The 24,542-nt window shown below is 37.7% G+C and overlaps 1 protein-coding gene across 1 annotated transcript; it reads right to left on the reverse strand.

The window, feature by feature from the left end:
* Nucleotides 1–3,992: 3,992 nt before the first annotated feature.
* Nucleotides 3,993–24,280, reverse strand: LOC126101046 (myotrophin). The gene is made up of 4 exons (XM_049911709.1): nucleotides 24,097–24,280; nucleotides 23,893–24,003; nucleotides 11,676–11,759; nucleotides 3,993–6,765 (listed from the first exon to the last, which is right to left on the reverse strand). Exons 1-4 carry the CDS (start codon nucleotides 24,163–24,165, stop codon nucleotides 6,676–6,678), a joined length of 354 nt encoding a protein of 117 aa, XP_049767666.1. The 5' UTR covers nucleotides 24,166–24,280; the 3' UTR covers nucleotides 3,993–6,675.
* Between the last annotated feature and the right edge of the window lie 262 nt (nucleotides 24,281–24,542).

Consider the following 24,542-nt stretch of genomic DNA (forward strand, 5'->3'; position numbering starts at 1 on the left):
CGACACTATCTACTAGGTCATTTATATATATTGTGAAAAGCAATGGTCCCATAACACTCCCCTGTGGCACGCCAGAGGTTACTTTAATGTCTGTAGACGTCTCTCCATTGATAACAACATGCTGTGTTCTGTTTGCTAAAAACTCTTCAATCCAGCCACACAGCTGGTCTGATATTCCGTAGGCTCTTACTTTGTTTATCAGGCGACAGTGCGGAACTGTATCGAACGCCTTCCGGAAGTCAAGAAAAATAGCATCTACCTGGGAGCCTGTATCTAATATTTTCTGGGTCTCATGAACAAATAAAGCGAGTTGGGTTTCACACGACCGCTGTTTCCGGAATCCATGTTGATTCCTACATAGTAGATTCTGAGTTTCCAAAAACGACATGATACTCGAGCAAAACACATGTTCTAAAATGTCTCTCTTTTACTGATGAAGGCTGTGCCTGAAAGCTTTAGATAAGTGTCTTTTAATTGTACCTGTCTGCAACTTGACATGTCTTCTTTACAGAACTGGGATATTGCTTAGATATTCCGTGTGCTACAGATGGCACACACATTTCAGGGGACCATCTGCCCTTGCCTTTTTTTTTGTGGTCGTCACAATTTTTCTACCTCAGTCCTGAATTTTTTCAGAAGTAGTTTGGGACACCAATCTATTCCAGATTTAACAATTATGAAATGATGAAATTAGGTGTTCATTTCACTTGCATCGGTACGCTGCTATTAAAAGGGTATTTTCCAAAATAAGTAATGCATGGAGCAGTTTGTTGTAGAAACTAAAAAAGGCAACATTAGTGACTAGCGTGAATTATGACAAAACCTGAGTTGAATGTTTTCATATGCTGTTGAAGATTGAAGAAAATTTACACCACTGATAAATAATGTACATGTGCTTGCACTCCAGCTTAGAACGTACTAATAAAATATAAAATAGAACATACTAATAAAATATAAAATGATGTAATTTTTGTAACAAACTGAATTGATAGTTTGCATTTATTAATTTAATTAATTTTTGCAATATCAACATTTTTTAATATGTCCTGAATTTGAGTCTAAAAAATATGGTCCCTGTAATATACTGAACCCATAAGTGGCTACTAGATCCTTGAACATTGTGCCACAAACTGCACATTTCTGAAATAATGTTATCAAAGTTGTAGAGATCATTTTGGAATTCCCTTTATTTTCCATATTTATTTACAGAGACATTAAGAAACCACCAACAAACGGCGATTGCATGCTTCACGCCACCACTCTGCCCATGATACAACCAAATATTTTGTCATTAACACCTTCTAGTCATTGGGCTGTATTAAAACAGACTTAATTTACGTTCATATTCCTTACTCCACATCAGTACTATATTTGAACATGAAAATCTCTATAATGTGCATTCACAAATTCTTTTTACTCTCACATGTAATTTATATATGCTAATCAGTAGGAGGTGTCTGCCCACTGGTGTTATCAGCACTGAAACGCAAGAGAGGAAACCTTCCCCCTCTCATGTCACTGCTCCCCACAGTAAATCACAGCAGTCAACTGGCTTATTGTCTACAGACTGTGTGTCTGGGAAAGTAATACAATTTGACCCAGATATCCAGGGCTTTTGAAGTTTTTTATCTGGGATTGGGAATTAAGTGATTGAAGGCCTACGTCAGTGATACATTATCTTAATTAGTTACATATTAATGGCACATGATGAACACAAAAATTGCTCCATTCAGTATATAACTAAATTAATATGTATAATTGTTATTTTAACTCTAGCATACCACCTTAGTATGCCCTCACTTACCCCCTGGGAATAGGGCTACCTTCTGGCAGTATATGGTAGCATTGCTTAAATTCAGCTAATGAAAGTACTGCAAGCTGGTTTCACTCAGATGAATGAAGGGACAGCTCAGTGAGCTAAAACACTAAAGAGCAGTTTCATCTAAAAGAATGAGTACATCATTCAACCAACAGAAAAACTACTGTTTTTACTTGAAAAGAAAGACTAAATAATTCAGTCAAAGTGCAAAGCTATAATGGTATTGAATGTTTCCATTTGGTTGCTCCCAAGGAGTGGTTTCATTCAAAAGAATGAATGAGTAGTCCAACCAACTGAATGATTGTAGTTGTTCTGTTGCTGCCATCACAAAAGTGATCTGTCTGTCTTTTCTGAACATCCCCAATCTAACCCCCTTTTCTTTCTGAAGAGGGACCTAATAGTTACAAAAGATAAAAACATGCTAACTGAGAAAAACTTTCATCTAATGAAATCTTACTACAACTGACTGACTAATAGTCAAAGGGCAGCTTGTTGAAACAGCCACACCCAAAATTAATATATATATATTATCCAGTCATGTAAATAAGTAACCTTTTGTATCCTACCCAGTCAGATAGGTGTAAGTTATAGAAAAAACACAAAAGACAAAAAAAATTCAGCTTTTGACATACAATTAGTTTCTTTCACTTTTAAATGTGTTTATTGGTAGTAATGTAATACTGTTTCACAACACTGTTCCATTGATGGATTTGTATGCTCAAGGACCTTATTCAAGATTCAGTTTTTGTCAAGCTTGTACACCAGGGTGATGCACAGAGATACTCGCCATGGAACTTCTGTTAGTGGTTTACTATACACCCAATAGATCTTCTGACATTATCACCAATATGACTAAAAGATGAGCTTATATTAATCTACAACCTATGGAAAATGTCTGTTTTGGGAACATACATGCTTTGAAAGCAAACAGAATGAACTCGTCAAAAAAATTCAAAAGAATAATAAATTTATTTCTAATTAATATTGTTATACAAACATATAAGTCCAGTCATTTCACATGAACAAAAAATAAATTGCTATAGATTAGATATCTTTCGTAACAAACAACACTTAATGCATTTTCTTCACAGGGCGGCACCACTTTCAATCACCTGTGCGATTTATTTCACATATTTCCACGAATGTTTAACAACTGATATATCATTACTAAACTGTAATTAACAGCAAGTCTTAAAACCAGAATTATACATAGCTGGAAAAGATTTCACACATTCTCTTCAACATGCTAACTGAAAAAAACTTTCATCTAATGAAATCTTACTACAACTGACTGACTAATAGTCAAAGGGCAGCTTGTTGAAACAGCCACACCCAAAATTAATATATATATATATATATATATATATATATATATATATATATATATATATATATATATATATATATATATATATATATCTTATCCAGTCATGTAAATAAGTAACCTTTTGTATCCTACCCAGTCAGATAGGTGTAAGTTATAGAAAAAACACAAAAGACAAAAAAATTCAGCTTTTGACATTGTTTTGGATCTTAATCAATTAACAGAAGAGAGAGTTGAATGATATGGTGGTGTTGCTAAACTGTACACACACTTCTACCACTGTCCACACATTTGGAAACATCGCTACAGCAGCCAGTTAACTGTTGGTAGTACAATACTCGTATTCAACAGGAATCACTATCTGAAGAAGGCAATGGTAAAATTTAATTGTATAACTACTGCACACAAACAAGAATGACACAGTCCTAAACTTTAGTTTGAAGTATAGAATTGTTTCTTAAGAAGTGAAAGGGATGCCTCAATTGTCTGAAGGCAAACTACTGTCTACACTTCCATGAAGTGTTCATTCCCATTTTTCTTCAATATATTTTTGATAAATAAGAATGAGATATGGGTAAATACATTAGTAATCTATTAACAAGCTTCCTATTAATTCTGCAATAAATTCAGTGGTACTACTGATATAAAAATAACATGCCTGAAGAACAGAAAACAGGAAACTTGATACCTCTTCCTATAGCTTGGGAAAAACCTTCTACATATCTGAAAGGGCAAGGCCAGGCTTTAAGCTGAGAAGAGTCTTTGGTTTTGGGACAGTGGAATTTTCAACACATCACAAAATTTCAGATGTTAATGAAACCACAAATATCAATAAGCAGTATCGTCCTTAAAAAATTATCCAAAATTATATTTGCAATCATAATCAAACTAAACATATATCAACAAATATAATTATTTTGAATTATGGAGTACTTCAAATGTTGTTCTTGTCCTACTTCAACTTTGAGAAAGAGTGTCAAAAATCACATATCCTCTTAGTACATAATTGCCAGCCACTGTTTCTCTGATAAAACACTGCCACAACCAGCTTACCATTTTCTCTCTTTCCTGTCTTTACTAAAATATACAAACATCAAAGAGTGCTTAAGATAAATAAAATTACTATAGATAGGAACAATCACAAAATCTCCTCTCAGATCACATTATCCCAGAGATAACTTCCTATCATGAGGAACAACTGGGCTTTTCTAACAAAAGCTACAACAAAAATTATGTTAAACATGTTCATATTAGTACCAAAATTACACAAATTACAAAACAATTTATTTTCATTATGTCATACTCAACAGCAGTCAACAGGACATGTAATAGGTTAAAGACAAGCAGCTAAAAACAGTGAGGCATAATTTCAGTACTTCATAGACTATTCTTTTCAATATATAATATTTATAAAGCATTACATAAATTATATATATGTATATTGTATATAAAACTGCAAGTATATATGTTTCTCTTTTTTTCTCTCAAATGTTACTGATTATTTTACATCTAAATATATCTAAATCAGAATTTTACTCAGACTTTTTTCTGAAACTAGAGTAGGCCAAGGGAATTAATCAGGAATTCGTATCACACAGAAAATGGAATATATTTACCAATGATGCTGATGAACAGTTTATCTGTGATTTAGAATTTCTGTACCATCTACTTCTCAAAAATGGAGAAATGTTAAATATCTAAGACCAAATAAGTAATTTATAAGACATACCATGGTGCCATCTGATTCAAGACTTGCATCACAGAAATCTAAATGACTAACGCTTCAGAGAACTGTACACGTCTTTCCTACATTGGAGGACTGCCATTCTTTGCAAACTTACTGTTCACTATATATGTTTTAAAGACAGTGCCTGAATGATGAATCAGACAAAATTTATCTTTCTGTCTAGCAGTGATACACATAAAATGGGAAAGGGGGGGGGGGAGGAGGGGAACAAAGATCCCACTGCATTAATTAATCTAGCTCTTCAGTGATTACGAACTGGAGTAAAACAGACACACACGTGTTATCCACAGCTTATAAACAGAATCAACTTAATTCAGGTCTACCAAATGAAGTTTGTGCTCAAGAGAGCAGCAATGCATCTCTGAATAAATTCATGAGCAATATTATTTCGAATTCCTATTTTAAAGAGAATTATAATATGCACCGTAAATGGTAATATTTTTCATACCATTCTTCAGTTGTGGTGAGGGCCAGAACAAATCAATATGTTTCAGTCTGAAGCACAAAATGACATCATGTAGACCAGCTTGATACTTCACTTTGATGTGCTAAAGCAAGTAGTTAATCAGCAACAATTTGGTTGAAGTAAAACATTGTTCATTTTTGTTATATTGCAAATACATCTTTATGGGTCAGAATAAACAATAGGACAAAGAGAAAGTACATTAGAGAATTAAATTTCCCCCTAATCAAAACAAATAGTGCTCTTTACAGGTTTTTTATGACAGTCCTCTTGCCAATCAACACAATTGTATTATTCATGCCACCAAAAAAAGAAAAAAAAAACAAAGGCTACCAACATTTCTATCAACTGACCAGTACTTCAATAATAACACACTACACATTCAAATCCAATACCTATACTCACATGGCACTAAGATTCCATACTCTGTGTCAACAGCCAGTATGCAAACCCACAGCTACTTGTATTTTGTGGTGTTCAGTACATCAAAACATCAACTAACAAATGGGAATGGTCATGAGCAACACATTTTACAGCCTGGAATTCTCTCTGTTTTTAATTCTAAAGCTGAATGCTAATCAAACATGGAAATTAAAGAGGAGTCATTAAATCAAGAGAAAGTGAGATCACACATTCAAGAATGGGAGGTGGCTATTTATTTTAGAAAAAATTAGGAACTCCTGATTAGGGACACTTTACACATGACTCATCACAAAAATTAGGATTCATATACTTAAACAGGCTCTGAAAATTTAGGTTAGAAGTACAATTTACAACAGAAAAATGCTACTGAGAAAGACCGTTCCTATCAAAATATATCTTTAAATAACCATTTAATGTTACGAAGGCACTTCTAATAGCAGCAAAGGACACAGTTCATCAACATACATCTCCAACAAAATTTTAAATTATATCCTTCCAACAACAAAATGAAGAGACAGGCTTTTACTACAATGATATGTAAACTAAGTCTTTGAGTAATGTTTTCTTCATTATGACCAGACAAAATTAATTTGTTTTGAGCAGTCTGGGATATAATATTTTGGCTGTATACATTGACAAAAATAATGTTAAATGAATGGAGCAGGGGGAGGTAGGGATATACAGAAACAGACTTTGTATAAAAATACTTCCACACATCCTCTATATCAATGAAAATTTCAAATATTAAAATGCTAACTGTATAAAAGTTACTTAAATATTTAAGATGCAAGTCTCCTGTGCCAACATGACATCTCTTACAGAATCAGGAAAATACTGTTCATATCTCAGATAAAAGCTTATTCAGACAGAGAAAATCAATTTTGTAAATGCCCACAGGCTCATTTTTGGAGCAGCTGCTTTATTTCATCTTTTTCTGCCGACGCTAGGTAAGTTGTTCCATCTGGCGCTGTCCCCTCTTTTGACGCTCCCTGTATTAGAAAACATCAATTCATAAACACATTTATGATATTTTGGGGACATAATAATGATTAATCTAACAAAATATGGCAACACGTTCCTCCAGTTCTGTCAAACCTGTAAACTCAAAAGCATGACATTTGGGCAATTACTATATAGATAAGACAGCAACTTCCTTCATTAAGCAGGCAAAAGAATTATGCAACCCAACATAAGTGCCTGACAAGAGACGCAAAATCATGTAATTGTATATAATGCATATAATGATTCAAAATAAATAAATATTGTTCATAGCAAACTGGAGAAAATGTAGGATAGAATGGTGATGTAAACAGCATTGTCTGGCATTCCCAAAACAAAGTGTTACAGGCTCTCTGCTACTACTAAACTAAATGAACAATTTAGCAGGCAATCAGAACAGTCATCTTGAATTGTTAGTAGATGATGCAGACGAGCAAAGTCATCAAAACCAATTGCAAATTGACGTATATCAACCCTTCCAGCTTTGACTTGCTAATATAGACAGTATGTTAATTTGTATCCATTGGTTGTGTGTGTTGATTAAAAGAAAACTCCAGAGCCAATGTAACTGCACCGAAGAACATCACTGGCCTAAAAAAGTAATAGGACATTGCTGACAGGAAATTCTTAAATGATATCTTTCTTGAAACATGGGATTTATATCATGAATGATATCACTACTCACCACAAAGTTCATCTGGCTGCTTTTAGTATAAATAACAGTATCTCCTGTGGACTTATGGCATTGTTGTTACATGTTACAGATGGTCTCTCACGCTGGTTGGAGCACTTGAATTAGCAGACCCACGCCTATTTTCAGGTACCATCCAGCCCTTCACATATATTTTAAATTGTCTCTTAACAAGATGTTGGGCTTCCTAATTTCTTGCGTTATACATGGGTGGTTAATTAAAGATTTTTGCATCAGCTTATAAGATTCCACTGCCAGCTTCCAACAACGCACACTGATCTGTATTTGCATGCAGACAGCTGCCACCACCCTTCACAGAGGAACGGGGTACTTAAAACTCTAGTACATAGGGCGCGCACTATCTCTGACGCAGAGAGTCTACCTCAGGAATTGGAACACCTGAGAACTGTATTTCGAAAAAATGGGTACTCAGAGCGGCAGATTCAACGTGCTCTCCGCCCAACCACTGCAGCACAACCTGTTGAGATGGATGAAGTCACGAGGGAGAAGGTCGGCACTGCATTTATTCCATACACAGGCGCACTCTCGGGGAAAATCGCCCGCATTCTGAAGAAACACCAGGTCGGAACTGTGTTTTGTCCTCCAAATAAAACTCGTGCACTGGTGGGGAGCGCCAAAGATGACCTCGGTTTGAGGAAGGCCGGCATGTACCAGATTCCGTGTCAATGTGGCAAGTCGTATATTGGTCAGACAATGCGTACCGTCGAGGATCGATGCCGTGAACACCAGAGGCACACTCGACTGATGTATCCGAGCAAGTCGGCGGTCGCTGAACATTGTTTGTCGGAAAATCACGCCATGGAGTATGACCGCACGAGGATTCTGGTACAGACGTCGAGATACTGGGACAGCGTTGTTAGAGAGGCCATCAAAATTCGCACCAATGACGACCTCATAAACCGTGACTGTGGCTATAATCTTAGCAAGGCTTGGGAACCAGAGACTGGGTTAATCAAGAGTAAATCGAGCAAACGTATAGTTGTGACGACCACGGTGGACAGAGCCATCACACCGACGTCATCTCAGATGCCGTCGCAATCTGTTCCACCGCACGACCGTGGCGCGGGCGGAGGGTATTTAAATCGGCCGCCGCCGCGACCGAACCCAGTTCCCTCTGAGCAGCCATAGCGTACGGATCTCCGTGCCGGCACGTTCACAGGAGCTCAGTCCGTCAGTTCACCTGATGATGGCGACATGTATGATAACCCGAAATATTGTGCCCGTTGGACACTATAGACCGGCAGCACACCCGTGGATATTTTGATTAACATATAAATTGCTTTTGTAGGCTGTATTGTAGTTGTGAAAAAAAATCAGTTTGATTGAAATAACGTTTCACTTTTCGGTGCAGCTGTAAATACCAATAAGAAGTACACACACTAATTTAAAGACACAGAGGTAATCTGCGTAGCAATTCGCTTGCAAGAATGAACTGCATGGAACAACAGAACAAGCTATGACGGACCTGTCAGGTACAGGTCCGTGCGCGCGCATACACACACACACACATACACACACACATACACACACACACACACACACACACACACACACACACACACACACACGCATCAAAATGACAATTACATATTTCAAGCAAGATATCATTCCAGAATTTCCTGCCAGCAGTACACTTTTTTATTTTTACTTTTAGGCCAGCACTACTGTATAATAACACAAGTTCTTTTGTACAGTTAAGTTCAACAAATACTACGAACGGGTACAGCATTAACATGTCTCCTTTGTTACCAAGCCAAAATATTTGATTAATCTAACAAGAATGGAATGAACAATGCATTCAATTCAGTATCAAGGAAACAAACAGCTGAAGCTAATTAAGTACACTGATTAAGGTTAAGAGCGCCTTCTGTGACCAGGTCATGGCCATGGTGGTCCAGGAGCATCCAGGATAACTACAGACTGATGATGATGATCCACAGGGGGACATAACTATTTCAGGTGTCAGTTCCACCAGAAAACATGAGAACTCCACCTCAGTGTCACAATAAATCCTAAAGAAAAGGTTAATCGAAAGAAGGTTTAAATGCTGATATTTTGTTTTTAAGCAGAATAGTCATGTACGCGCACACATGACTGCCTGTAGAGAGGCACTACAAGGCGATCATTTAATAAAGTTTTGGGTCATTTATTAAAAATTAATCCAGCAATGAATTTAAAGGAAAATAATTTCAACTCTAAATTTCATAGTCATATATATCCTACAAAAACTGTTGAAAATCAAAGCGAAAAGTTCTGTTCTAACAATTCTAACGGTTAGACAGAATTTTTCCATCCAACCTAGAAGCTGACAGATTTTATTTGGACGAAGACAAAAACAAATTAGTATTTTAACAATTTGTTTGTGGTAACAGAATTTGATAAATGAAACACAGGTGTTATCAAAATTATTGCCATTTGAAATACGCCCAATATTAGTACAGCCCATACATGCAATATTTGAAAATTTTACAACTTGTTTGACAGGGGTTTGAAAATAACAAGGAAAATAGCAAGGACAATAAGAATCACATTGTTATTAAATTAAAGCTACGACAGAACTGTAGGGGGAATAGTACATTCATAAACAGATGGTGACTTACAGCAAAGTACTCTGTGAATGAGGTTAATATAATTTTAAAACCTATGTAACACTACAGGTGTTAAATAAAGCATTTTGAAAGTGTATATACACTGAAGGGCCAAAGAAACTGATACACCTGCCTAATATCAGGTACGGGCCCCGCGAGTACGCAGAAGTGCCGCAACACAATGTGACATGGACTCTACTAATGTCTGAAGTAGTGCTGAAGGTAACCAACACCATGGATCCTGCAGGGCTGCCCATAAATCTGCAAGAGTAAGTGCGGGTGGAGACCTCTTCTGAACAGCACGTTGCAAGGCATCCCAGATATGCTCAATAATGTTCATGTCTGGGAAGTTTGGTAGCCAGCGGAAATGCTTAAACTCAGAAGAGTGTTCCTGGAGCCACTGTGTAGCAATTTGGATGTGTGGTGTTTTGCACTGCCCTGCTGGAATTACCCAAGTCCATCAGAATGCACAATAGACACGAATGGATGCAGATGATTAGACAGGATGCTTATGTACATGTCACATGTCAGCGTCATATCTAGCTGTATCAGGGGTCCCTCCACCAGCTTGAACAGTCTCCTGCTGTCTCATGTTCATGAGGTTATCCCCATATCTGTACACATCCATCTGTTCGATACAATTTGAAACAAGACTTATCCGACTAGGCAAAATTTTTCCAGTCATCATAGTCCAATGCCAGTGTTTACAGGCCCAGGCGAGGTGTAAAGCTTGGTGCTGTGCAGTCACAATGGGTACATAAGTGGCTCTGAAAGTCATATTGATGACGTTTCGTTGAAAGGTTCACATGCTGATGATACTTGTTGATGGCCCAGCACTGAAATCTGCAGCAAGTTGCAGAAGGGTTGCTCTTCTGTCATGTTGAACGATTCTCTTCAGCCGTCGTTGGTCCCGTTCTTGCAGGATATTTTTCTGGCCGCAGCGATATCTGAGATTTGATGTTTTACCAGATTCCTGATAATTCACTGAACGCTCTTGAAATGGTCGTATGCGAAAATCCTTATTTTGTCACTTCCTCCGAGATTGCTGTGCCCCATAGCTTGTTTGCCGACTATAACACCACATTCAATCTCACTTAACTCTTGATAACATGCCATTGTAGCAGCAGTAACCGATCTAAAAACTGTGCCAGAGACTTATTGTCTTATATATTTGTTGCTGACCGCAGCTCCGTATTCTGCCTGCTTGCATATCTCTGTATTTGAATACACATGCGTATACCAGTTTCCTTGGTGCTTCAGTGTATATGAACAACAAGAGCATCTATAAAGTGATTCTAATGACATGTATGAATCACTAAATGGGAAATATTGTAATTTAGCTGATCACCCCATCATTAACTCCTGAGAATATCCACATATGTTCTCCCTTTCCCACATCTTTCACAAACTGCAGAAAAACTCTAAATTAATTGAACTGCGAGTGAGTATGGACTTTCAAACAAATGTTACTGTAAAATCAATTCAAGTTTTATTTCCACAGACACATCAATTTAGTGCAAGATAGTTGTGAAACTAATGAAACATCACACTCTCAATGTCCTATTCATATGAATACGAAATACGACAAATTGACACTTACCTTTTCCAAAAGTAATCTGACACAGTCTGTATGTCCCTCCCAAATTGCTGCAAGAAGAGCACTAATTCCATGTTTGTCTTTTGCCTAGAAAAATGAAACTTAATTTAAAAACCTTTGCAACCACAATGCATTTACAGAAATACTGTGGGCCATGTGTAAAATTATCACGCTGACAATGTACTTCACAGAGAACAAAATAGGAGCCTAAGTCTATCTTGAGTGACTTTTACTACACTATGACATGGGTACACAAACAAAATACATAGGTGATTGGACACACAGACAAGAGAGCGAGAGAGAGAGAGAGAGAGAGAGAGAGAGAGAGGTCAACCAGTATGTCCTGGGTGATGGTCACCAAAAGACTTTTGAGATAGCAAAGGGTTATGCTTTTTATGTACCCACGGAAGAGCTTAAGATCAAAATTTGTCATGGGCTTGGATTTGATGTACTGCAAAGCTTGAGGTATAGCAACCAACTCTGCAGTGTAGACACCGCTGGCACTCAGCAGAGATTGCTTCTCGTGTCCTTGTGCATGATCAAAAGACATAACCGACCCTGTCATTGGCCTTTAATCTGTCAGTGTAAATGCGTACCGAATTAGATTTGGACAGTGCTGCAGCAAGTTGAAGCAGGTATCTCATAACAGTGTTTTAAATTGAGAAAATTGGCCCACAAACCTGCTGATGAGAAATAGCAGAAATCACACTGACTTTTGGTGAACTGTGCACATGTTATATCAACATATATACATTTTCTGATCAATTCCATATTTTTGTGTAGAACAGTAACAGAAATACCTGGATGGAGCAATATATAAAATTAAGGAAAGGCAACCACTCAGCTACAGCATGCCAGTCTACAAACACATAATAAGCCTGGAGAACAAACTTGGCACAAATGGAACTGTTCAAAGCGTCAAATTAAATGGACCTTTTTTTTCTGTGGATGTCGAGTTAATTTCAGTCTTGACGTTGCCATAGGGAGTACTGGAAGTGGATGGTTTACTCCCGCTATCGTGCAATGTGAGAATGCTTCTCTACCTGCATTAGAATCATTTGCCGACCGAGATGTCATTGCTTACAAGACCTGACATTGTGGAATATATGCTAAGACCCAATCTAGACCCAGTTATGTATACAGGATGTTACAAAAAGGTACAGCCAAACTTTCAGGAAACATTCCTCACACACAAAGAAATAAAATATGTTATGTGGACATGTGTCCGGAAACACTTACTTTCCATGTTAGAGCTCATTTTATTACTTCTCTTCAAATCACATTAATCATGGAATGGAAACACACAGCAACAGAACGTACCAGCGTGACTTCAAACACTTTGTTACAGGAAATTTTCAAAATGTCCTCCGTTAGCGAGGATACATGCATCCACCCTCCATCACATGGAATCGCTGATGCAGCCCTGGAGAATAGCGTATTGTATCACAGCCGTCCACAATACGAGCACAAAGAGTCTCTACATTTGGTACCGGGGTTGCGTAGTCAAGAGCTTTCAAATGACCCCATAAATCAAGAGGGTTGAGGTCAGGAGAGCGTGGAGGCCATGAAATTGGTCCGCCTCTACCAATCCATCGGTCACCGAATCTGTTGTTGAGAAGCGTACAACACTTCGACTGAAATGTGCAGGAGCTCCATCGCGCATGAACCACATGTTGTGTCATACTTGTAAAGGCTCATGTTCTAGCAGCACAGGGAGGGGTGGGGGGGAGAGGGGAGAGAGGGGGAGGGGGGAGAGAGAGAGAGAGAGAGAGAGAGAGAGAGAGAGAGAGAGAGAGAGAGAGAGAAGGGGGGGGGGGGGTAGCCAATGCATGATCTGGACACAGGAGGAATGGTGTGGATAGGAGAGAGTAAGGAAAAGGCAAAATCAGGCAATGGGAACAGGTCTACAGAGGTTTAAGCCAGGGGGACTGCAGCAATGCAGGATGTGTTGGAGAGAATTACCATCTGCGTAGTTCAGAGAAACTTGTACTGGAAGGGAGTATCCAGATGGCCTGTGTAGTGACGTGGTTGTTGGGAGACGTTTGTGGTGTTGTGTGATGCATGTTCATCAACTGTGTAGTCAAGTTTGCAATTTGCCATTCGTGCGAGTAGGCAGCTGGCTACTTGTCACGACCACAAAGAATTCTGTACAGTAATTGCAGTGTAGCTGATTCATAACATGGCTGCTTACAAATGTGACCCTACCTTTTACTGGGTAGGAAATGGCTGTACCTGGAATGTGGTAGTAGTTGGTGGGTGGATGTATGGGGTGCAGGATTGAGAGGTTTCACATTCTCCTTTGGTACTTCTTGCTTTTTCTCATGGAGTTTTGTGAATTAGTGGGTGTAGACTGGCTCAGTTAAAAGAGGACTCAATAGTAGAGCATGAAACTTTCAAATAGCTGGAGATAATGTTGATTAATAGTGAAGGACTTGGCTAAGGTTAACTGACACCAACAAATTTCTTTTATTCCCTACTGATTTTTAACCGTGTTCTCATTTCTTTGTTGTGATTACCATCAGGGTTTGCTATCAATTAGTTGGAGCCTGTGCACTGAACTGTTAGTATTGAAAGTACTCCATTCCAATGGTCATATCTCAGTCTATCTTGAAAGTAGTTAGGCGGCTACAGAGCTTTTAACTACAGACTTTGGAGTTGTGAAAGGTTTAACCCAGGGTTGCAGGCTTAAAGCAAGGCTGACTAATCTTATTTTTGCAAATGTAGCAGTGGGGAGCATGGGTTTCAGATTAAATAGGTAGAGCAATACATCATGTAATTTGTCTCACATGCCGCAAAGAGTGGTTAGATTCTGGGGGAAGGAATGTTTCACCTGGCCTAAAATTGAGAACTCATTTTATAATATCTTAAAGGACTGAAAAGATTACATTTGATTATAAAAATGGTTAATTTCATTTTGGCATCATTTCAGTTAAGGTGCCAAGATTTATTAAATTTTGGAGTTTTATTTATACACTTAAATACGGTTTGTTTATTTAGTGTTCAATAAAATTCCTGTTCCCCACTTCTTTTACAGAATGTGTTTGAAGCATTACTTATAGGTCCAATGCTGTACTGAATTATAATAAACAGTATGTTCAGGATTCCAACACAAGTTACTGCCCAGCACCACAGTGGTTTCTTGAATTCTCCAATAAAAGCTATGATACCAAGTGGCAGGACCGTAGCTGTATTACATCAGGAATAACTAAATACAAAAATTCTATAACCAGCAACATGATGTGTCCCATCATTTCAATACAACAAAATTGTACCAATAATGGGACATTTTCAAGATATCCTCAACATGCTAGTGCTTTGAAGCAACATTTATTCATAGGGTGCACGTTATATTATAAGACCCACAAAATATGGGCTTCGACTGAAAATGACAAATGTAATAGGGTGACTTGCAAGTTCTACTTGTGACAGAGACAGCATTCTTGTGTAGTGACCAAACCTTTCATAACATGTTACTGAAATGTAGCAGAATTTATTTTATGTTTCAGGAGAGGCAATGGCTCCTCAACTTGAAATAACAGAAGGTGATCTTACAGCTCCTGTGAGGGTTGCTTTAAATACAATCTGTACAAACTTGAACAAAACTGAAGATAGTAAATATAAGAGTTCTGTTGCTGCATCTTATTCTGGTGAACAAACATGCACAGTGGGTACTAAGATAAGCTAATGACTGTTGACAATGGCAAATTGACTCCATTCATCAAGTTCATTGTTTATGCACATTTCAGAGTAGATACCGCAGCATGTTGGTCTGGAAGGCATTATATCATCTGTTTCATGTGGTGTGTGTGACACAGGTTGCACAAACTGAACATTTATAAGGTGGTGGAAAAAATATTTTTCAATTTCTCTTTCTTTGTGATATGTCACACAAACAATTTTTTTTTAAGAATTTTTATTTATTCATTAACATCAAAGTAATTCTCCTCTTACATAATACACTTGTGCTTTTTCCAATCTTGGAAGTACATCTGGAACTTGCTTCTCGTTACAGTGTTCAGTTCCTTTAAGTGACTGTTTTCATCTCATCAATGGTGCAAAACAATGTTCTTTTATGGTTTTCTTCAACCTAAGTGCATCACAGGTGGCTGTGTCCAGTGAATATGGTTGGTAACAACGGTTTTGTTTTTTTGCCAAAAATCATGAACAAGCATTGAAGTGTGATACAATTTCCTAGAGTGATTGCTGGTTGTTTCTTCACATTGCTTCACACAAACAGTGCATAAATTCCTGGTAATATTCCCTACTGACTGCATGACCATAAGACACAAACTCATGATCCACTATCACACTGTAACGGAAGAAAACATTGAGAAGAGTCTTCCCATGTGATCGAACTTGTCGAATATTTTTTTTACACCTGGTTCTTTAGGCAGTTTCCATTGGGATGACTGGGCCTTGATTTCGACATCATACTCATATACCCACATACTGTCACCTTTATAAGCTCCTTTAGAAGTTCCAGATTACTGTCGACTTTATTCAGCAATTCCTGAGCAATGTCTACATGACATTTTTGCTCAAAATTCAACAATTTTGGAACAAAATTTGCTGTTTCATGCCAACCCCCCCCCCCCCCCCCAAAAAACCATTATGCTTGGGATGCCCCAAGGATATGCTGACTTCATCAGCAACCTCTCTGATGGTGATTTTCCAGAACCATTCTCTTTACTTCTTTCATACTCATCAGTAATTTATGTGCTAGGGCACCCAGATCGGACAGCATTTTCCATGTCCTCTTGACACCTTTTGAATTATTTGTACCATTTGTAAACTCTTCAATTACTCATAGTAGATTTGCTAAAAGCTACAATCAACATTTCGAAAGCAGTGTACCAAATAATTTTAGTTAATAAACAAAATTTCTGATACATCTTTTTTTAAAGTAAAAAATTTGGCTAGCACTGCAAAACACACACCCTTTCCGACTGCCAACAATAAACTAATATTGAAAACATATTAGGAGCATGTGTACAAACAACATAAAAAATTTGAAAATCTGATGTATAAAGCCCAAGAAATTAAAAAAAAAAAAAAAATTATCACATCTCGTACTCTAAGCAATCTTATATGCCGATGTAAGAGGAAAAATAATACAGAAAAAATAATAAAATGTGTCAATGTGATTTAAATATAAAATGATATCCTGGTTAAAACATTTTCATCGATGTTATACTCATCACTGTCTTATAGGGATCAACTTTATCAGAAGACTATCACTGAAGTATACACAGGTGTTTCTTGCACCTAACTTGTCCAGTCAAAGAAAGGTGTGTGTTTCATAGCGCATATATTATTGTTTTGTGCATCATGCCGAGATTTTGAAAAGGAGAAACCCAAAAATGCGTGTCTCCTATGAACAGACACATTTACGTCAATCATACAAACAAAATGAACGTCTACCATGTCTGTTCATTTGCCACATGCTTCAGTAAGCAGAATGATAAAGTATCAAAATTTATAACGGAAAACATCATTTAAAAAGCATACATTTATATGCTATACAAGACATCTTGATATAATTTAGACTCTGAGATCAACTGGGATGCAATTTAACCTGTTGACCATTCTCAGACAAATATATATTGGCTAATTTTAGTTTCAGGCTCCTAGGAATAAGACATGTCATGGAGGTGATGATTTATTAGCTATCTACTTTTGTAAACACACTCCACGTGCAATGATGCTTGGTCTAGAAGTCGCTACTTGGAATTCTGGTGTAGGGAGAGACTTCTCACCAGCATTTCATTGGCACACAAAGGAAATAGAGGGTGATTAACTTCTTGAAATCCAGATTATGTTCACATGTGTTTAGCTAATTTTCATACCTCTACCGTGTTTCATCGGATGGGCAGCCAAACTCATCAAGTTTAAGGAGTTATTATGTTTTAATTATTGCACCAAAAAATAAAGTTACCTAACTAATATTTGTTTGCTTCCAGGTATAAGTCTGCAATTACTGGTATCCACTGAAATACCCATCCGTAGCCCCACAGCATGCCACTGGAGGAGGGGGAATTGGGTCGGTAGGGTGGACCACTGCCCATTAATAAAGTGCCGTATCGTTTTCTGCATTTGGAAGAGAACAATGCTTCACCAATCCACACTGATTTCATGGAATTCTATGGCATCACATGTGATATAGTAGTTATGGGGAACAGATGCTTCCAGTGTGGTCAAACAATCCTGAATTACGTAGAATGAAGTGTGGACATCTCCTTGTGAAGAACTCGGAATCACAAGTGGAGGCTCCTGTGCTCCAAGACTGGTGTATCACGGTGCTTGAAGACTGGTATATCATGGTCTAGATCAGTGGTAGTCAATTTGGTCCCTATCACCCACTAGTGGGCATTCCTGGTTTCATGTTCGACGGCAGGGATTTTAGAAATATTTTCATCAGGTTTTCAAAAAATCTTGGCAAAGAAATTGGTAACTTATCATCATCACCACCACCACCACCACCACCACCACCACCACCACCACCACCACCATTATAAATCACAAAGTATTGTGAAATCAGAGGGTGGTTAGAAAATTTTACTGACAACAGAGACGCAAAAGTGAACAGTAAGTAAAAAATGTTGATTACCCCTGCTCTAGGCGACTGGAAAAATAAGGTAAGTCATGGATCCATTAACATCTCTTATGTTTCCGATATGGGTGCCACGATTCCTCATTCCTATTCAGAAGGCCCACTGATCTGAGACAGCAATGGAAATGTTGCAGTTGTACAACCTTGTGGCACAAGAGCATGGCAAGCAGTGAAGCTGATTCTTCACTGCTCAAAAATGAAAAGAGCTGGTGGAGTGATTTTGAACATTTATTGCAAATGATATGGCACACTGCCATCACATTGTGGTCATAAGGAACAAACTGTTACACGTGCATACTACGAAATTATCCTGATTTTTTTTTTTTAAGAGGGTGTAGGAGACTGTCAAGATGAAGCATTAAGGTGAACGTTTCAACAGGTACTTGTGCTCTGTGAGAAAGTCCTGGTTTTCTGCACAAGACATAATACCATAGACTTCTGTTTTGGACTTTAAATTTTCCACTGCATCATTGTTGGCCTCTTGCATAAGCATTACCTGTGTGTGCACTCTAACTCTGAAGGGGGTTTCATTTGAAAGCTCATAAAATTCTCCATCTTGTCTATCTGTTTACTGAAGATGCAGTGCCTCAACTGTTCAGCGAATTGTCACCTTTATTCCTTACATTATTCACACTTTGGTTTTGTTAATTCTAAAGATTGTATTTTGCCAAGAATCGATTACATACGTTCATTGCTGCCTCTTACATGTCTGAACCAGTCTTCTGTGGTTAAAACGTGATTAACATATTTTTCACATTATGAATATAGTTATCAATATTTGAAATTAAGAAATGGGCTTAAATGAGACCTAACTGTAGCAATCACTCAATCAATACCAATTGTTTTAGTAAAATGTAATTGAAGCACTGCTACTACAATCAGATGCCTTAACCACTCTGCCGTGGCTTCTCTAAACAAATGAAACTGCTACCATATAAAGTAATAAAAACAGCTTAAATGCACTCATTTCCATAGCACTTCCATTGCTACAAGGAGGACTAAGTCCCAATTACTAATAAAAAAAAATCATCATAGTAAGCTAAGAATACAAGAAGAAATTAGCAAAAAGTAAACAATCAACTGTTTTAAAATTATGATGTCACTTTGGAATCACTGGGCTATACAGTTTTCAACTACCAATTACTTATTTATAATTAAAACCAAATATACTAGTAAATAACAAGCAAAAATGAGTCTCCATTTTAATAAATATGTAGCCTATTTAAGGTACATACCACTCCAGTGGTATCATTTCAAAACCACTCATAACAAAAGTAGTGCGAACTCAAATGTACGTTACAATAATTTAAGATAATCTTAGTTTCACTGTCTGTCTCCTCAATATGATCAGTATAAAGAAAATCTCATGTCAGAATCTCCTAAATTCTTACACCATAACTTCCACTCCAATTGTTGCTTTCAATGCAGTAAGTGAATGCACTACATTCGTACAAGAACCCCAGTGTACCACTAGATCTGTGTCCCACTATAGCATCAGTGGTTTCATGTGAAATGGGGTCAACGGAAGCATCCAATTCCACCCGTCGGCTTTGACCCACGGCGTAAGGCTGTTGTGGTGTGTGATGTCATGATTGCGCGGAGTTTAGTTTGTGAGAGTGGCGTGTTTGTAGGTATCGTTTTGATGTGATCGGTGGTGCTCTCTGGTGGTGTGTTTGTGTGTTAGGTGATGTTTTTGGTTTAGTTTGCATGTGTGGCAGGTTTATAGGTGGCATACTGTTGTGGTCAGTGGTTCTCTCTGGTGGTGTGTTTATGGGTAGCGTGTTATGTGGCGTATGGGGTTCATTTGCATGGTAGCATTGCACGTGTGTGGTATCGATGGTGACTGTGCTTTGAGTGGAATGGTTTTCAGTGAGTTTTGGTTTTGTTATGTTGACATTATTGTAATTTTTTTTTCTGTTTGTCATGTGTGAATTTTGGTATACTGCATTTGTCTCTGTCTTTGGTAGGTATGGATATGACTGACAAGGTCAACAGTTTTTGGTTGTCGATGATTATGATGAAACTTCCTGGCAGATTAAAACTGTGTGTCCGACCGAGACTCGAACTCGGGACCTTTGCCTTTCGCGGGCAAGTGCTCTACCATCTGAGCAACCGAAGCACGACTCGCGCCCAGTACTCACAGCTTTACTTCTGCCAGTATCTCGTCTCCTACCTTCCAAACTTAGCAGGAGCTCTCCTGCGAACCTTGCAGAACTAGCACTCCTGAAAGAAAGGATATAGCGGAGACATGGCTTAGCCACAGCCTGGGGGATGTTTCCAGAATGAGATTTTCACTCTGCAGCGGAGTGTGCGCTGATATGAAACTTCCTGGCAGATTAAAACTGTGTGTCCGACCGAGACTCGAACTCGGGACCTTTGCCTTTCGCGGGCAAGTGCTCTACCATCTGAGCTACCGAAGCACGATATACTGGCAGAAGTAAAGCTGTGAGTACCGGGCGCGAGTCGTGCTTCGGTAGCTCAGATGGTAGAGCACTTGCCCGGGAAAGGCAAAGGTCCCGAGTTCGAGTCTCGGTCGGACACACAGTTTTAATCTGCCAGGAAGTTTCATATCAGCGCACACTCCGCTGCAGAGTGAAAATCTCATTCTGGATGATTATGATGATGGGGGACAGTGTGTTGTCTCCAATAAAATTTCTTCAGCTATTCAGCCTCTTGGTTGAAGTCGTGAAGTGTGTTGTGCAGGAATGAGGCTTACTGAAACTCCAGCGTCTCGGACCAGGGATGTGGAGATATCATACGGATAACAGGTCACGGAAAGTGTTTGATTCCAATTTTGATTTTCTAGGTTTTGTGTGTGTGTGTGTGTGTGTGTGTGTGTGTGTGTGTGTGTGTGTGTGTGTGTGGTAGGATTACGTGTGGTGGCGAAATTTGAGATTTTTAGTGTGGTATCAGTAGTTGCTGTTGACCTATATAGGTCAAGGGAAGTGTTCGATTCCAGTGGATATTGTTTTAGTTGATTTTGGGAAGGTTGTGGTCATTTTATTTTATCGTTTGGTTTAGTGGTGTGTGTTTATTCTTAGTTTGTCCCCACATAAAAACGCCCAACTTCTCCCACTTGTCCCGTCAGTTTCATTATATTTTTGGAGGAATATGTGTTTGTAGGTTTCTCAATCTATTTTTGTGTTTTGTTGTCATGTTTACGTAATGACGTCATAGTCGCGATATGGGAGTAGTTGTGAATGGTCGTTTCCGCCATGTTGGTGATGTCATTGGTCAAATCAGACGGATGGAATCTGAATAATTATCAGAAAAATGGGGATTTAAAATAACGAGTAGGGTCCATTGGTGGTAGTCTATCTTGGTCTCTCAGAGGAATTGTTTATTTGGAAGTCTTTCAATCAATTCGAGAAATGGGGGTCTCAGTGTTGATATATTTAATGCCCCGTCTCTTGTGCCACAGAGAATTTAGAGAAAGCTACAATCATTACAGTTGAGACTGGTAAGTCCTGTTTGCAATTATTTGTTTAAAATTGTTGTTATTTAAGTTGCATATCCACATGCTATATATTGTTTTCTTCTGATAAATAAATAATTTCCTGTCACTGACAAGATCATTAGACAGAGGTGACAAGCCTGCTTCTGGGAAGGAAATTGGTTGTTCCCAAGGAACCACTCCAGTATAATCTCTAAGTAATTATAGAAACCACACAGAACTTAAATCTGGATGGCTTGATTGGAATTTTAACTACCACCATCATGGCAAATGCGAGTCCAGGTCTTAGCACTTTGCCACATCACTTGATAAAGATTTGAAGTCTGCTCTGACAGAACACTAGGCTACCTAAATCCTTAAAACGCTTGAAGAAAATGGAGATTGTTATGAGGGTTTATTGTTCTGTAATTTGCAGACACTGCAATTTTATCTTAAATGATATACTACTGTTTTGTAGCCAAGACTGATAGTGCTATTACTTCCAGAGAGGGTAAAAGTAATGCCCTTTCTCTGTGATCTGTGTGAATAATATGCACCAAAAGATTCATCCGAGACTTGTCCAGTGTCTAACACAGATTCCAGCTTTTTATTTTATTTTTATACACAAAAATGTATAAAATAGGGTATAGAGTGCCAAAAACCAAATTACCTTATACAAATCAATCAAAGATGCTGATGTACTATATTACTTTTAAATTAGTGACGCCATATTTTGCCTTCTTTCAATCTATTTTAATACTCCGGAGAAAGAAAAAAAAATTTAATGAAATTCTTGCAATTCCGAAGAGGGCAACAAGAGTAATGGCAAGGGCAGATAGTAGAACACATTAAAAGCTTTGTCCATTAGGCACAAGATAAATATCTGATGCATCTATTCTGGTAAGTAATTAATTTAGATATTCTTGATAGTGTTAATTACAAACATGTTGAACTACCTAATTTAACTGTAACAAATCGGAGAGATCATTATAACACTTACGTATTCTTATCACAAAATTGATTAATAAAAAATAACAACAGCCATAAATTAAAATGTGTAACACATTGTCTGAACTCGCCCCAAGGTCGTCAATTCAATCATTTAAGAAAAAGTTGCACAGCTTCTTGTTAGTTAACACATTTTATTCATTAAAAACTTGCTTTCTGGTAAGGCACAGTTTAAACAGAATTTGAAAGACTTTTAGGTTGGTCACTCCTATTCTATAGATGAATATCAGGGGCTGTTGACCAGCTTATGTAAAAATGTCTCTTAGATTTCAGTTTTGACAGCACTTGATGACCACATTGGAGACTGGGTATTTCTTGTATGACAAATTTATTAAATGTGTGTACCTATCTTTCACTCTGACAGTGTATTAATTCTGTAAATATTATCAGTAGCAGTTTACTGTAATGTATTCACATATCTGACAAATGACCAGGTGAGTGAGTACTACATTCAAATGCACAATGTTTTATATATATAATACTTTCCGACATGTTCCTCACCCACAACAATTATCTCGTTTTTGGGTCTATGGAAACAAAGCTGAATCTAATCTAATCCATTCTTTAGAAATACCCAATATGAACGTAACGTGAAGAATATTTTTGCAATTAATAAGTGCACTGATGGTGTCTGTTGCATGCAGGCCTAACAGTGCTGAATACATAAAAAAGAGAACTAAATACTATTACTGCCAATTATCTCTCTTTATTTGTGACACAGACATACCACTAATAAAACTTACAAATTATACTAATTCATACTTTACTGTCCCTATGTTTTACTAGACATGTTCACTTTTTCTTTTTTTGCAAGATGTGAAATAGAAATCAAAATCTGTCATCTAGATTTAGCAATATACAAGCAAAGATTAGACAATAAAGTCACATACATCAATACTTCAGCTTTCTATATACTGTTGCCAAATTACAAGTACTACACTTGACATCCTGCAAATGACGCCTCAACATTAATAGAGACTTGCGAAGTAACGCATCTACAACTTCAGATAAAACGAAGCCACACGCCCACTCTCAAAGCTAAGTGCAATAGTGATCACGCACTGACACTTTACGCGTAAAATACGAATCACAATAGGGGATAATTCGCATGCAACACGGCCTTTCGAATAAATGTAGTGTAAAATACATTTATGGAAAACTGTACTCACATTAACATCGGCTCCTTTCGTAACTAGGTAACTAATGACTTCTCCCTGTCCATAATCGGCTGCATAGTGAATAGGCGGCCGTCCGTCAATTTCCTTATTAACATCTATTTGCTTAAAACAAATTATGTAAATAAGACACTCTGTTGGACAGCATATCGCAAATAAACAATTTTCAAAATAACATCTTATTGTTTTAAAACAAACCTTTTTCTCAATAATATCTTTTACTTGATCTAAATCTCCATTTTTGATTCCCCACACTAGCTCACTCATCACGGTTTTAATACTGCAAACTCTATTGTTCTATTACCCTGAATAATTATCACAAACCTGTAGGACACAGGCCGGTGATGTTACAGTTCGACACTCGACCTATATAACGATAATTAATGACATTTGAGGTATCGACTAGAGAGAAAGATTTTCGTCTCGATAGTCGAGCCTGATTTTTTTTTGGACCCAGGGTCAATCTTTTTCAGTGCAGGTTATCACTTCTATAAATTTTACCATTTCCAGGACATTATAGATTCCACAGAACCACAACCGAAGAACTTGTGTTCAAATATAAATTTTCTGTTGGCATTTAAAAGTGGAACAAACAAAGGAACATACGCAGTTATGCGTGTTTAGGAAGAGGCCTACATGTATTG

The sequence above is a fragment of the Schistocerca cancellata genome, chromosome 9, assembly GCF_023864275.1.
Source record: "Schistocerca cancellata isolate TAMUIC-IGC-003103 chromosome 9, iqSchCanc2.1, whole genome shotgun sequence".
Lineage (NCBI taxonomy): Eukaryota > Metazoa > Arthropoda > Insecta > Orthoptera > Acrididae > Schistocerca > Schistocerca cancellata.